Here is a 16,106-nt window from a genome sequence, read left to right as displayed (position 1 = left end):
TACTGTTGTTCACACCTACATTGCTTACACATTTTTAGAGTGACAGTCTATAATCGTCCACAATGAAAAAAGATGCAGGAAAAAAAATGTATTAAAGCATACAGCTAGGCTGCATTTATAACCAGAACAGGGTTGCCCAAGTGCTTCTTCTAGTACTTAGAAATCCTAACTTAGTTCTCATAACTAACATCTGAAGTTAAATCTCTGATTACATAGATTGTCCATGACAGGATCCAGAATGTTATACCATACAAAAAACAGCGTGAGTCCCAAACTTTATTTTTATAGGGAAAATAATCAACTTCTTTTTGGTGAGCAACATTGTTGTTTTTCAGATGCTGATTCTGGATTGATGGGGCAAGATAAAATGTAATAGTGTGCTTTGAAGAATGTGATTAAAAGGAAGAAGAAACTATATTGTTACAGCAAGTGAATATACAAGAAATACTTTTAAAAATGTGTTTTTTCTTCTTGCCATCACTTCTTTCTAATTAAATATTTCTTAGTATTCTGTTCAGGCCTCAATATTAAAATGAAACATTTGGGGAAAAAGATACAACCCAGCAGTCCAATGCTGGAAGCTAAGATGGAAAAGATTTCCACGGCTACCATATATTTTCCTTTGGAGCTCAGGTAAGTTGGAACAAAAGACAACCAAACACTGCAGAAAACCAACATGCTGAAAGTGATGAATTTGGCTTCGTTGAAACTGTCTGGTAACTTCCTGGCAAAAAAGGCTACAGTGAAGCTAATAGTGGCCAGGAATCCAAGGTAGCCCAGGATACAATAAAACATAGTCACAGAGCCCTCATTACATTCCAGTACAATTTCTTCAGTCATTGAGTGCAAGTCAACATCTGGGAAAGGGGGAGAGGTTGCCAGCCATGCCATACTGATACCTGCTTGAATAAGGGAGCAGGAAAAAACAATGGAGTTGGCCAGGCCTTTCCTCACCCACTTTCTCATCCTAGATCCAGGTTGAGCAGCCACAAAAGCTAAAATCACTGTTATAGTCTTGGCCAACACACAAGAAATGGCCACTGAGAAGATGATGCCGAAAGTGGCTTGTCGAAGAAAACATGTCACTTTCTGTGGATGACCAATGAATAGCAATGTACTGAGAAAACATAGCAGGAGTGAGAAGAGGAGACAGTAGGTGAGATTCCTATTATTGGCCTTGACAATGGGAGTGTTGTGATGTTTCATAATCGTTCCAAGCACCAGAGCTGTCATCAAAGAAAAGAAAAGAGAAAGGAAAGCTAAACTAATCCCCAAATATTCTTCATACGATAAATAGCTTATAATCTTGGGAACACAGAAATCCTGGTTCTTGCTTGGATATTTTCTTTCTGTACATTTATGGCAGTCATTCATATCTGAAAAATAAAATATGTCAGTTTAATCACTCACACATAGGCCACTATTTTCTAACACACATTAATTATTTCTGTTACTTAAATGCATTATATATTATGAGAATTTAATTTTACTTAATGTATTACAGGTAGTCCTCATTTAGAGACCATAATTGGGACCGGCAACTCAGTCATTAAGCAAAGCAGTCACTAAGTGAAACTGTGACTGTGCTTATGATCTTACTTCAGCTTTCCTTTGCTTTACAGACCTGCAAAGGCCATAAATGCGAGGATTGGTCACAAAGTTACATTTTCATCACTGTTATAACTGTGAATGGTCACTAAATGCAGCAGTCACTACTTGTATGTATTTTCAGAAAGTTTAAGGACTCCAGAAATTACCTATCAAACAAGAAAGCAAATTATGTAAAAACATATCGCACATTATTAATAGGTAAAAGTCTTCTTTTGCTTAAAAGGTAGGTAGGTAGGTAGGTAGGTAGGTAGGTAGGTAGGTAGGTAGGTAGATAGATAGATAGATAGATAGATAGATAGATAGATAGATAGATAGATAGATAGATAGATAGATAGATAGATGATAGTTAGATTCAATATACTACAAATGAAGTATATTATTTTTAATGAAAAATAAAAATAATATGAACATAATATTGTAGTGAAAACTAGAATGCTTTAATTATTGGATCATATTATTATGTAAATTCCTTAGGTAACTTTTAGTTGAGATTTGGTAGGATATATTGCAAATAAATTATGTATTTATATGTATTTATGGTTTTAATGTTTTGTGTGAGTTGCCCAGAGTCCCCCATTGGGGGGAGATGGGTGGGGGAGAAATTTAATAAATAAAATAAAATAAAATAAAATAAAATAAAATAAAATAAAATAAAATAAAATAAAATAATCAGTCTGTAATACTAACTTCATTGTAGTTTTGATATGAGGATGGCAATAGATACAGGCAGGAGATGAGATATGATTACAAAAGCTTTACCAGGTTGTTGACAAAAATAGGAGGCTCCAAACTCTTTTGTTCAGCCTCTTTTATATTCTTTAGTATTTACCTTGTCTATCTTTTATTTTACTCACTACCTATGCCTGATTTTGTCTACAGCTCTATTTCCCAACTTATAGTATCTTATAGTATCTTATTCAATATTTTATGTCTTATACTGGATTCTACCTTAGCTAAATCTTGTCTACTTTTTCTTAAATTCACACTGTTACACTCCTTCCTTCTCCAGTCAACTCTGACCAAAGTCACTTGCAGGTAGAGACTTGCTTGCTCTCAGGAGTTGCATTGTAGGACTTTAACCTGCCACCTGCACCTAATGTTTGGGTGTAATGTTGGAGGGGTCAGACAGCCCGCTCTCTGCTGCTGCTTGGACTGCTGCTCTGACCTTTTCCAGTTGCTGCTAGTTTCTGGGGCTCAGTGGGATGTCTGCAGGGTTTCTATACACAGTTGCCAGCATTCTGGGCCTTTCTGTGTAAGTTGTCAAAGGTCTGGATGTCTTTCAACACTCTCACTAGTATTCTAGATTTTCTTAATCGGCCACCAGCACTCCAGCCTTCTTTCCTGTTGCCCTCTGTACAATAGTCCTTTGGGTTTTGCTCTGTGAGTGTGTAACGAAGTGTCTTCTGGAGTCTTTTACTACCAATGCTGCTGCACAGCTGATAATGTTGTTCCTCACTGCCAACATCTGGCATCTTCTTGGGACTTAGCTCCCTCCTCCTCCTCCTCCTCCTCCTCTTCCCATCCAACAGTCCTTCTCTCCACCTTTTCTCCCATGATATTATACTTCCATGATTCCAGTGAAGCCAAGACTTCTTTTAAAGGACTGACTTATGGTTCCTTCATGATGGAGCCATTAAAAAGGTAAAGGAGGATGGAGGGGAATGGGAAATGGAGGACCATGATATGTGAAACTTCTTTCTATAGAGATCTATATCTAACTAGGATGGTACTGATGGCTGACCAAGAACCAAGAAAACTGTGGCATTTTGATTTTACTGCAACTTTTTTCCCCTTTAAAGAAAACCAATTTGCCAAAAATGCCCAAAGACAAACCATCTCCAATTTGAAAATTTCCAAAAATGTATTAGCCGTATACAAACACTATTGGTAAATAATTTCCCATTTAAATATATTATTATTCTTTATCATATTTACCCATCCTAAAAGAAGTGATAATGACATAAGGACAGTTTTATATTTGTGTTGGTCTTGATTACAATAAAATTATCTGATCAATACATACAACATATTTCTTACCCTGCTTCTCTGAAATCTTCCCTTCAGGACACAGGATACAGTCATAGCAACAAAACAGTTTCCCCTCCTTTACTTTCTTGCTGGTACCAGGATGGCAACTCTCACTGCATACTGAAAGGGGCAGGACCTAATTATTAATGGGAGAAAAAAGCACCATGATTATGTTAGGATAAGTGATTTTACACTGCAAAACTGTGAAGGTCTTTCCCATGTGTGTGCAGTGTTGTTATGCAGGTTCATTCTATAATGCTTCGCTTTACAATAAAAATGTTTAGCTCATACACCATACATGGGGCTAATAATCTGGATGCAACCAATTGTCTCTTGATTGGTAAAGGAAGGTTATTCAGAATAATCTGCTGGTTATTTTCCCTTGACCCAGTTCTAATACTGAAAGGGAATGAGATGAGACCCCACTGAAATTGCTTCCTCATCACTTCTTCTATGAGAACTGTAATATCCTTGATGCAGTGTTTATATTTTATAACATGGTGATAGAAAGAAACTTCTGGAGGCTTATGCAACGTACCAGTTTCTACGCTCTATTTTCAACTAAAAATATGTTCTAAGGACTGAGTACTATTAATGAAATTAGCATTGCATTGGAGGAATAACACACAGTACCCAATTAAAAGTTAATTTACCAACTGTCTCAAATCGACTCTTACCTGATTAAACCAGCTATGCCATGTTATGGCATCTCCATGGATGGTGAAGGCTTGTTCTGGAGGAGCATGAGGATCCATCCACCCAACTGTCACTTTATGGAAACTTTGGTTAAGGGAAAAAATCCAGTTGATCACATCCAGTCCAGCTACTAACTCCCCATTCTGATCAAAGGAAATGTTCTCTCCAGCACTCTTAAATGAGACTCTTCTCAAAAAACGATGAAGCTGAATTGAAAATAAGAGGCTAAGAGTAGGAAGATTACATATCAATACGTATAGATATCTACCTGGTTGGAATCAATTTGGGGATATATTTAAAGCCAAAAAATGTTTCATCATAGATTAATTTTAAATTCCACTTAAAATCTCAAGTAAAGGGTTTCAATCATTCTGGCAGTCTCTTGGATGGTGAAACAAAAACTGTTTGATGATAAAACTTAGTGGTTAACATCAAATCCATCTATTAATTTTCCATTCTGGTTTTTGCCATCAGGATTGATGTTAAATGAAACACCACTTGGGGTTCATTGCCACATCCTCATAATCATAGTACAAACTTAACTGTTTAATGGCTTTTATGACATGTCGTAATGTATTCATCTCATCTCCAGCCCACAGATGAGTCAGCTTAAAGTTGTCTTTTTAGCTGGTACAGGTTTAAAGCAGTGTTTTCCCTTTTCTCCCAACAGAGTTTTTTTGTCACAGATACAATCTATTGTTCTTCATTGATCACGACTGATGACCCAGTCTAGGGCTGGGATTTGCCTGACTTATATTGGCCATATGGCTCAGAGACCTGAAGCAGACTGATCAGCAACTGACAGGGGTGGTTGTGCACAGGGAACACCTGCTTTAGAGTACAACCTCCCACTATGCCAGTCCACAGTTAAATTTAACAATATAATATTTACTTCACTTTACTCACCAAGTCTTTGATTATGCAGCTGCTAGGACTGAGAGGTGACAGGAGAATCTGAGAGAGACCAGTATTTACCTACCAAAACCTTGATTGATCTGCAGTTGATTTACAGGGTGTGGAGGTGTTTCAAATATTTCTGAGAGTGCAAGTAAGGAGCAGATTTGATTGACAATATGTTTAGATTATGTTAGATTCAGGTATGATTTAATACGTAGTTTGAGCATTGCATTTACCCACTCTATGATGTCATGTTTCAATTCGTTCCAGACTTTGGCTCACTAGTAAGTGAGAAATTGGGTGTTTCCCTCACATATTACCACAAGTTGTCTGATTCACTTAAGCAACCCAAGTTAGAGGTCAACACCTATTCAGCAACCTGTACCCAAGATGTTAGGAGTGATGAAGTGGCAGAGCACCAATCAAAGTGTGTTGCAGTTAACAAAGGCCTGTATATACACCCACGTACACACATACATACAGTGTGTGTGTGTGTGTGTGTATGTATTCACACACACACAGAGTGCCATGACAAGAGAAGCCCCTGCATGGGATATACCATCGCCAGACAGCTGAAATGGCTGACATTGGGAAATCCTACCAGTGGCTGGAAAGGGCTGGACTCAAAGACAGCACTGAGGCACTGATCATAGCAGCACAACAACAGGCACTAAGCACCAGATCCATAGAAGCAGAGGTCTACCACACTAGACAGGACCCAAGGTGCAGACTGTGCACAGAGGCCTCAGAGACAGTCCAACACAGAGTGGCAGGATGCAAGATGCAGGCAGGAACAGCACAACCACATAGCTGGCATTGTGTACAGGAACATCTGCACAGGGTAAGGGCTAGACCCTCCCAAGTCCAGATGGGAGATTCCACAGAAGGTCCTGGAGAATAACAGGGCTAAGATCCTGTGGGACTTCCAGATCCAGACGGACAGGCAGGTACTGGCCAATCAACCAGACATTGTGGTAGTTGACAAGGACCAGAAGACAGCAGTGGTGATAGATGTAGTGGTGCCAAATGACAGCAACATCAGGAAGGAGTATGGAGAAGTATCAGGGCCTGAAGGAGAAACTAGAGAGGATGTGGAAAGTAAAGGCCAAAGTGGTCCCAGTGGTGGTAGGAGCACTCAGGGCTGCGACTCCTGAGCTGGGAGAGTGGCTCCAACAGATCCTCAGAACAAGATCAGAGCTCTCTGTCCAGAAGAGAGCAGTGCTAGGAACAGCTAAGATACTGTGCAGAACCCTCAAACTCCCAAGCCTCTGGTAGAGGACCCGAGATTGAGGAAGACACAGACCATCCAGTTGTAGTTTTGCAGAGGGAATTCTCCTTGTAGCATTTGAAAACAAAAAAAAACAAGAAGCACCCATATAGGTACAGTACACATCCTCCCCTTTCTCTGCCAATTCTTAACTGACAAATTGGTCAAGGCCACAACTGTCTACTTTTTTCTTGTTTAGTTTGGATATTCAAATGACCAACATTTCTCTAGGAGAACTCCATAGCAATAAATTCACCACATGACTGCAGAGAAATCTTTGGAAAGTCATGGAACAGGTTGTTCAATTGTGTCAGGAGGGAGGGAGTTGTGATGTTCTCTTCCAAGAACAATCTTAATATTTTTTTACCAACCTTTCAGGCAACAGCATTGTTGTCCATTGTTACACTCCTATATCTGAGTCTGACACAAATTATCATACATATTTCATTCTGTATTTTACCTTTTTTTCCTTTCTGACTAAAGCTAGCCCCCCAACTGCCATTCCTCAATCTCTCCAGCCAGCCAGAGAGATTTTTTCCCTCTCTCTCCACCTCCAGAGAGCTCTTCATCCAACCAAATATTACAGTTAGGATGAGTAATAATAACCTGACAGAAAACATTTTCCTCATTTGAGGATGGACTCTTTAATCCCTGAATCTGATATTTCTTATCCCTCCCCTACCTACCAAGGCATTTTATACAAGCATGAATCAAAAGCTTATTTTAATCCCTCCCCTCCACACCTTTAGGTTGGTTGCTGTGACATTAACAAAGTGAAGCCATCTATTCCACCTCACAAATGAATAAATATCTGTCCTGAATATTCTTGACTCAACTCAGTTTTAGGCTTTGCCCTCATCACAGTAAAGTCATATTGAACAGAGTGATTGAATCACAGCTCAAAGGGCCACGAGGATCATTTAGTGCAACTCTCTGCAATGTGCAGGAAAACTATTTAAGCCATTCTCCAGAGGTGGCTGTCCAACCTTTGCTTAAAAATTAGCAGTGATGAAGAGCTCACTGCCTTCATAGGTAGTCTGTTTCACTATTGGAAGTTTTTTCTTTATATTGAAATGAAATCAAAGTACAGTAGCTGCAATTTATACCCATTATTTGACATCCTAGTTTCTCTCGTAATGGAGAATGGTTCTTGACCATCTTTCCTGTGACACCCTTATAGAACTTCATAGAGCATGTCTAAAAGTCAGTTAATGCTGGGAAAGAAAGGTAGGAAAATAATTACCATATATATTCACAAATAAGCCAAGATTTTTAGTTTCCAAAATACACCCCAAATAAGTTTGGCTTATCCGTGGATGGGTTTATCCACAAGTATATATTGTAATACTTCTATCCAGTATATACTCACAGATAAGCCAACCCTCAATTTTTTAACCAAAATACCATGAAAAATGTATCACCCCAGATAAGCCAATTGTGAAAATTAAAACATATGGAAATTTTGAGGGTTGGCTTTTCTGCGGGTGGCACATTTTTCATGGTATTTTGGTTAACTTTTGAGGGCTGACTTATCTGCAGATGGCCTTATCTACCAGTACATATATTACCATACAGATGAAGAGAGAAGATATAATATTCTTATACATGCAGAACAATGTGGACATATTCTGAATATACAATAATATAGAGAGTAGAAACATTTATAGTTCTATTTAGCTGTGGTCAATATTTACAAAATTGGAAGAGAGCAGGTTGGAGCTATCACCAGTAAAAACAGAGACAAAGAACAGATGCATATATTTAAACACATTACCTGCCACAACGGTCGGTTCTGAAATTTCAGATCCATTTTGTCTACCATTGCTCTGTGAATAAATCTAGATGCAAACATGGCATGCAGAGAATGAGCCACTGCATAGATGGCATTGTAGATGCTATAGCTATGGCCAGTCATGTTCATTTCAAAAAAAGGAGCAGGAAGCCTTTCTAGTTTCTCCTCTCCAGAGCAAACAAGATCAACCACTTTGTCCATAGTTGAATTTGGAAATATACAGTTGAAGGCATTTTGCCAAAAGTCTCTTATAAACCCATCTGCTGCTGCACTAGAAGGATTTCTGCTCTCAACAAATAACTTATAGCCTGGTAAATCACTGGAGTGAACTAAGAAGGACAGAGCACCCTGGAGCATTTCTGTATCCCAGTTCCTTTGATAGGCAAATGAAATGAACTCCATCTGGGATGTCATTATCCAAACTTTACCTTTTGGCACCCTTGTCACATCTTCTAGATTTGACAGAACTGACAACCATCTTAAATATACAATGGTATAAGACTCTCCATACACTATCATTATATTGGCTTTGCTACTCATTATATTGTCATAAAGTTTCAACCCATATTGAATTGTTTCTGTGTCAGCAACACGTAATTGAGCAATTCTTTCTACAAAGGCAAAACAGACACCATGCTGAGAAAACAGTAGAAGTAGAGTTTGCACAAATTTTTCTCCATTCTCATCTTCCAGAATAATGACTCCAATCCACGTCCACCTGAAATGCAGAATTAAAGAGAGGATTCCTTGGTACTGGAGAGATTCTTTGGGGGCCATCTGATAGAAGAATAAGCCTGGAGTTTTATCATTCATCACTGGAGCAGAGCCATAAATGAGCTAAAGAAAGAAGTGGTATGGGAATGGGAGGGAGGAAGAAATGGTAATAATAATAATAACAGCAACAATAACAACCACCACCACCACCACCACCACTTTTCTATAACAAAGATTTCAAGTTTTTCATTGACTGGGTTCATATAACATTCTAGCTTAAAAAAGAAATTGAATATTTCAGCATGTTGTGGGAACAAGTGGTATACATTAATGTGTGTAATGTGTGTGAAAACGAAGCTGAAGGATGTGGCATCACAATATAAGCCCTGCCCTTTTGTACAATGCATGTACAAAAGGGGCAGTTTTTCTATTCTAATACCATGTCAACCACTTTGCCATTTTGATACACACACCTAGGGAAACCTCTGGTGGAAATCCAGCCATTGTTTTAGCAAGCATGTTAAGCAATTGCTAAAGAGAGAGATGTGGTTTATGAGCTTGGGCATCGTTCTGGGAACACAGCAATTGTGTTTTGGTAACCTGGGTTTAGAGTTTCAGGTGGAATGGGACATTCCATATCGAATATCCATATCCATATCCACATTCCGACAGCTACCATATCGGCAGTTATTAGAGGTTCTGTGAGGCCCTGTAAGATATTCTGTGATTCTGATATCTCTATCTGTACTCTGATAGGAGACTCTATCAGACAGTCTATCAAGGACACTTAGGAGACAGTAAAAAGTCCAAGCTGATCACATTCAGCACATGCCCAAGTGGTCAGTTGCTGGTTACATAAAGTATATAGCTGTTCCTATTTATGACCTAGTTAGCCAATGGCCCCTGGCAGTGGATTTTGAGTGTCATGAAAAGACAGAAAAAGTATTTAGTAATTTACTTTAATATTACTGAAATTTTCATTGTAACTACTAAGGTGAAATTTTTGTGAGCCAAAATTATACATGGGCCAAGAGAATTTGTCTGGCTTTGGTTATGATGTATGTTGATTCAAGTAAGTATGGTGGATACCCTTTGCTGATCTATGTCTTGTGACAGAAGGCTGGGTTTCTTGATATATGTTTATAAAACATGATATAGGAGTTTTTCATTCACTTTCTGTTAAAAAAAATCCTGAAACTGACAGAAAATAGGAAAGGTAAAGCAAACAAATGCAAGGTAAAATGTAGTTACAGAATAGCTAGGTCAATAAAAGATCATATCCAGAGGATCTTGCATAGTGAAACCAAATGTGGACAAAACCCCCAATCAATACAAGAAGTGGAAAATAGGAAAGAATAAAATATCAGTAAGTGCACGTACTCCTGACTTGGTGGGCTATGGACAACAGTATTCAAAGATCTGATCTTACACAGAATAGCAGGAGCATGTGGACTTCTGGGGGAGGTATGGCAAACTGATGACGTCTCCACAAAGGCAGAGCCGATGATGCTGGCAAAGACCAAGGAACCGGTGAGTAGACTGGTCCCTCAGAACCTCTCCAGATAATGAGAGGATGGGAGAATGCCTGCATGTGTTCCAGATGGCTGCTCCTCATGAGGAGACTGTGAAACCGTGGTTTTCCACAGGTTTGAGTACCAGGAGACAAAGAGATCAGCCATCTTGATTGCAACTGCAGCAGAGCCTATTAAAGGACGCTAAGTTCACAAACCTCACTTTCTATCACTTTTGGAAATTGCCTATTAGCCATCTTAAAGCTATTTCTGGGGAAGGTATGGCAAACTGAAGATGTCTCCACAAACGCAGAGCCAGTGATGCTGGCAAACACCAAGGAACTGGTGAATAGACCAGTTTCTTGGAACCTCTCCAGATAAGGAGTACCTTCAGAAAAACAAGTTTGAAAAGTCAACTGGTGAGTTTTTTTTCAACTCTGAACAAAAGAACAAGTAGAGTAAATGGAAGGAGGATGTAAGGAAGGAGGATGTGGAAGATTCCTGGCACAGAATGGTAAGAATTAAGTTACGGAATACCCTGCTAACAGGAAGTATGAAAAAAGGATGTTCAATGGAATATTAATTAATTAATTAATTAATTAATTAATTAATTTGGTTTATATGGGACCATCTCATATACAAGATTCTGGGCAACTAAAGTTAAAAATGCTATGGATAGAAAAAATGTATAGAAGAGAATGATTGCTATAAAAAATCAGAATGAGAGAAAGATATTGCATAATGTATATATAGAGGAAAAATAGCTGCAAAGAATGTACTCCAAGAGAGTAAAGAATGTTCAGTTTAAAGAGGCAGAGAAAATGCAGAGTGACTGATGGAAATAAAACATTGTTTTGGAAGTGGGTGAAGAAGGCTGAACCAAAGGCCTCCAATACAACTAATGAGATTGAAAAGAAAAGTAAATGATTTGGGATGAAGGAAAAATGACAGTATGCTAGAAACTATATTTCAGAGATTTGTATGGGAATGATAGTGATAAGCTGAAAAATAGAACTGGGGAAGTGCAATGTAGCTTTATGTCGGTTAGGGGCATGAATTTTTACTCTTCTGCAGTTACCAAAAATGTATGAAATGTGAAAAAGAATTTTTTGGGAGGAGGGAAATGCTTATTGATTTAAAGCAGTGTTTCTCAGACTTTTTTTTTGCCCCTGGCCCCCTTCTGGCCTTGTTTTTCTCTGGCGGGCCCCCTTTCCAGGTCCCATGATGGGACATGGAGATGGGAGAGTAACTGGTGCATTTGCTGGCACCAACAAGATGGTGTTTGCAGTATAATATGCTTTGCTTTTCTGGGACTCCTTCAGCACATGCCATAGCTCTCCTGTTACATGTATTTCATCTGTGGCCCCCCCTGAAATATCCTAGGACCCCCAGAGGCCATACGGCCCTCGGTTGGGAACCACTGATTTAGAGATATGATAATCAGAATAGGTTTGATTTATAGAAAGTTTTAAGCAAGTATGGGATTGAAGTGTGGTTGTTGAATCCTATAAGAATGGTACACAAGACAAGTAAAATTTACATTACAGCACTAGGCACTGTTCAAAGCCTATTAAAAAGGGGCTCCTTTTAAAGCCTTCTTAAACTCCTCCCACATTTGTATTGTTGATTATATATTATTTATTTTGATACTACTGCAGGAAGATGAAAGGTATAAAAATATCTTTTCCTTTATATCTGACTATATTCTTTTCAATGATTTATTGCTGATTTTGAACAAAAATATTATTAATATGGTTTATTGCTGGTTTGATGCTTATTAGGTACTTTAAGCATATCTGCTATAGCTGGAACAGGCTCTACATTTTAAAAAGTTTATAGTATCAGCTGGTATCTGACCAACTAGGATAAAGAAAAGTTTTGAACAGACAGCTTTTGCAAATGAATGGAGGGCTTTATTTCTTAGCCTGGAAATGTATATATTCCTGCCTCAGATTTTATCCTAAAAAAAAAAGGAAACATGACACTTTTCTATTAATGAAACACATATCCTACCTGTGGGATCTTGTAGATATCCAAAATGGTTGCAATATTAACGGAGGTTTGTGAGTCCAATCCCCCAATGACTGCAGCCAGTTTATTTTGGATGCCACATATATAATTTGGGATAAAACTCTCCACTGTGTATATGAGTAGCATTGTAGTATAGCATGTCCACTGTGCACTGAAGTAGCTGTCATAGATGCGGAAGCCCAAAGAGATATTTGGTAAGATCTGAGAGTTTTCATTTATCTTCATTATTGCAAATACCAAGGCCAGAATATGCTGGTAATTTTTAGTCACAACACTACAAAAAGGGTTATAGAATCAATAGAATAGACAAGTTTAAGAAATGACCATCACTGCTTTCAGAATGATACTGTAATTTATTTCAGTATTCCTGTGCAATATTCTTGAGGCAAGTCTTACTCTAGTACAATGTTTCTTGACCTTGGCAACTTTAAGATGTGTGGACTTAAACTCTAGGGAATTCTGGGAGTTGAAGTCCACACATCTTAAAGTTGCCATGGTTGAGAAACACTGCTGTAGTAGCTATAAATATTAAAGAATTTGTACTTTTTTTTTTAATCTAGTTTTCATCTTTCAATACCATTTCTTTTCATAATATGTTACAGAAGCAAAAGGCATGATTTAAAATCAGGAGAAACTTCTAGTTCAGTGTTTTTCAAACTTGGCAATATGCTGGCTGTGGAATTCTAGGAGTTGAAGTCCACAAATCTTAAAGTTGCCAAGTTTGAAAAACACTGTTCTAGTTCATGCCTTCATTATCTATCTATCTATCTATCTATCTATCTATCTATCTATCTATCTATCTATCTATCTATCTATCTTCATTTCTTTATTCCAACTTTGATTTCATGTTTTTGTATTTGTACTGCAGGAATCTACTAGCATTCAATAAGTGTGCTATTTGTATAAGTTCTTACTAATAGTTTGTTTTAATACAATTAATACATTGAAATGTAACAGAGTTGGGTAGAAATTATTTTGATATTCAACCCTCTCAGATATTTTAAAAATGATGGCTTAGGAAAATGAATCACATATACTGAGTCACAATGCTAAAATTGACATATTTCCAGATTGCTATTGCTTCATTTAATTTAAGTCACAAGACCAGCAGCAATAAGAATATGCATATTCAGTTAATAAAAGAAAAGAATGAAAATAGAAAAAATTAAAATTAAAACTGGGTTTAATGCTAAGGCAAAAGAACCATTACAATCCAGGGACTGCATTTGGCACTGAAAAATCATTCATCTTTGAAACTGTGACAAAGACATAGAAATGCTTTTCACACACATTATGCAGATAGAAAATTTATAAAAAATCAAAAGCATCATACCTTCAAGTCTGTGAATTCTTTCAAGATCTGTCTGAATTAAAAGTCCACCATTCCCAAGAAATACAAATCTTGGATAGCAAGGACCTGTTCCCCACATATTTGAACCCTGTTGCCAGAAATAGTAGCTCCAATTGAGTACAATTTGATGACTTCTAAATTAGGAGCCCAGTTCTCAACCTTGATACAAATTTACCTGTGATTAAACTCACTAAGTTCAAAATTCACTACATATATCAATAGAATAGTATACTATAAATGGAATGTAACTTCATATAAAGAAATCTCTTAACATATAGATTATTTGAAAAATTAATCAAGATATTTCTTAATATGAATTGGTGAATGCAGATCTCTGGGCTTTTATAGCATTAGCAGTTATGTCTGCAAATATCTAACTTGACTGAAGTGTTGGTAGATTTGTTTAACTGATTGATTTTTTTATCATCTCACCATTTGGGCAGGAGATCAAGGCAGCATATATGGAGCTCTCTTTTCCTCCTTCTTCCTGACAACACCAACCCTGTCAGTAGGTTGGAGTGGAAGAGTGTGACTGGCTTAAGGTCACCTAGCGAGCTTTCACAGCTGAGAAACTGGGTCTCCTCAGTACCAGCCATGCCCCTCAATGACTATATAGTATTTATTCTCTCAGCCTTTGAAATATTAAACATACTTCTAAATATGACTGGAAGAGAAATAAAGGTTTGAATATATCTGGGGGGGGGCATACCTTTCTTTGAACAAGCATTAAAATCAGGTGGATTCAGGATAAATCTGAAGAGAAGAAAGCTAACCTTTTTCTTACAGTTAAATGTAGAATGCTTATATCTTATAGGGATTCTTGATAGGGATAATTAAACTAAAATTATTTGCCAGGAAAAGCTTGCTTTTCCCATAATGTTATGACCCCAGTCCCGATATATAGGATGATTATAGATATTCATTCAAATATATTCAGTACTTACACAGAAGAGACCCTGACTGTAGATTCCATATATAATATTAGTCTGGATTGAATATTTCAACCTTTGTTCCAGCCAGACCCAAAGCCTTTACTGGGGTTAAGTCATAGGGAACATACTTACAATGGCAAAAGAAGAAATGGAAATAAGATAAATGTTAACAATCTTAGTTTCTTACTTAATTTCATCAAACACTGTTGGCAGCGGTTCTTCCGTGAAGGCTAATGTATTGGAGACAATAAAGCTGTGAGAAGCAATGACACCAATGATGATGTCTCCTGACTGATGATAGGTCTGAGGTGGCAAGTGAGGAACACGCAACCCACATTTAGCAATGGGAGTCTTGTACAATATGCAAGGAATTAGTAGAAATAGTAATGCCACCATCCTATGTATAGATCTCTCCTCTGCTCCCCCCACTTTTTTTTTTTCCTTTCTGATTTATTCTTTCAACCCTTTTAAGCCTGTTAGTGTCTTAAGGGTTTAGTGGAAAATATAAATGATTAGATAGCAGATATGAGAATCTGTGATTGTGCCTGTATCTTAGCCATATCTGTAAATGTAGAAAGCATGAATCAGCCAACATTTTGTAATTTGCAATGTTGTTACTGAAATCCAAGAGGCTACCTTGAATTCTTATTCACTGTACTACTCATCATATGGACTCTGTCAGTTAGTAATTTAAAGATCAAAACAGATGAATCCATACTTGTTCCTAGCTCCTGCCTACAACCTCTGAATGCTACATGAGATATATACTATCTTTCATAGATTTTGTTGTTCAGTTATGTTACCACCTGCAGCCACTCTACTCAGGTGGTTTGGGTTGACATGCAGCAGCATTAATTGCAGTACTTCTGATAATAAAGTTGCAGAATCCCTGAGGAATTGCAGAAAGAAGCATGTTTGTCAGATACAAACAGAAGTCTTCTGTGTAACTTTGTTGGAAAACAGGAGATAGTGTGAGTTTTGAAAATCCTGGGATGAAATTTCAGTAAGTATGCATTGCGATTGTCCAATTCATGTAGCAATTTATATTCTTTAAATATATAGATGCATTGATGATACATTTTAAGTTGATTTCATTTTTAAAAAATACAAAAAGAACTAAAAAAATTAAAAAAAACCCAAACTATAAACAAGAATAAAAAACAAAAGAACATAACTAATAATGGGCAAAACAAAGGAAAAATATGAACCATTTAGGCATATCAAGTGTATATAAAATATGAAACCTATATGAAAATTTCAAATTAAACAAAGAAAC

The 16,106-nt window shown here is 37.4% G+C and overlaps 1 protein-coding gene across 1 annotated transcript; it reads right to left on the bottom strand.

Annotated features, from left to right (window-relative positions):
* Positions 1-477: 477 nt before the first annotated feature.
* LOC112541927 (vomeronasal type-2 receptor 26-like) lies at positions 478-14,494 on the bottom strand. The gene is made up of 6 exons (XM_088142437.1): positions 14,400-14,494; positions 12,530-12,821; positions 8,274-9,128; positions 4,317-4,541; positions 3,649-3,775; positions 478-1,376 (listed from the first exon to the last, which is right to left on the bottom strand). Exons 1-6 carry the CDS (start codon positions 14,492-14,494, stop codon positions 478-480), a joined length of 2,493 nt encoding a protein of 830 aa, XP_087998563.1.
* Positions 14,495-16,106: the final 1,612 nt, after the last annotated feature.

Source organism: Python bivittatus, unplaced genomic scaffold (genome assembly GCF_059951505.1).
Source record: "Python bivittatus isolate LINGU-HERP-01145 unplaced genomic scaffold, Pbiv_v1 ctg000440_np1212, whole genome shotgun sequence".
Classification (NCBI taxonomy): Eukaryota; Metazoa; Chordata; class Lepidosauria; order Squamata; family Pythonidae; genus Python; species Python bivittatus.
Note: the sequence above shows the minus strand (reverse complement) of the source record. Positions and strands in the feature narration are given on the sequence as shown.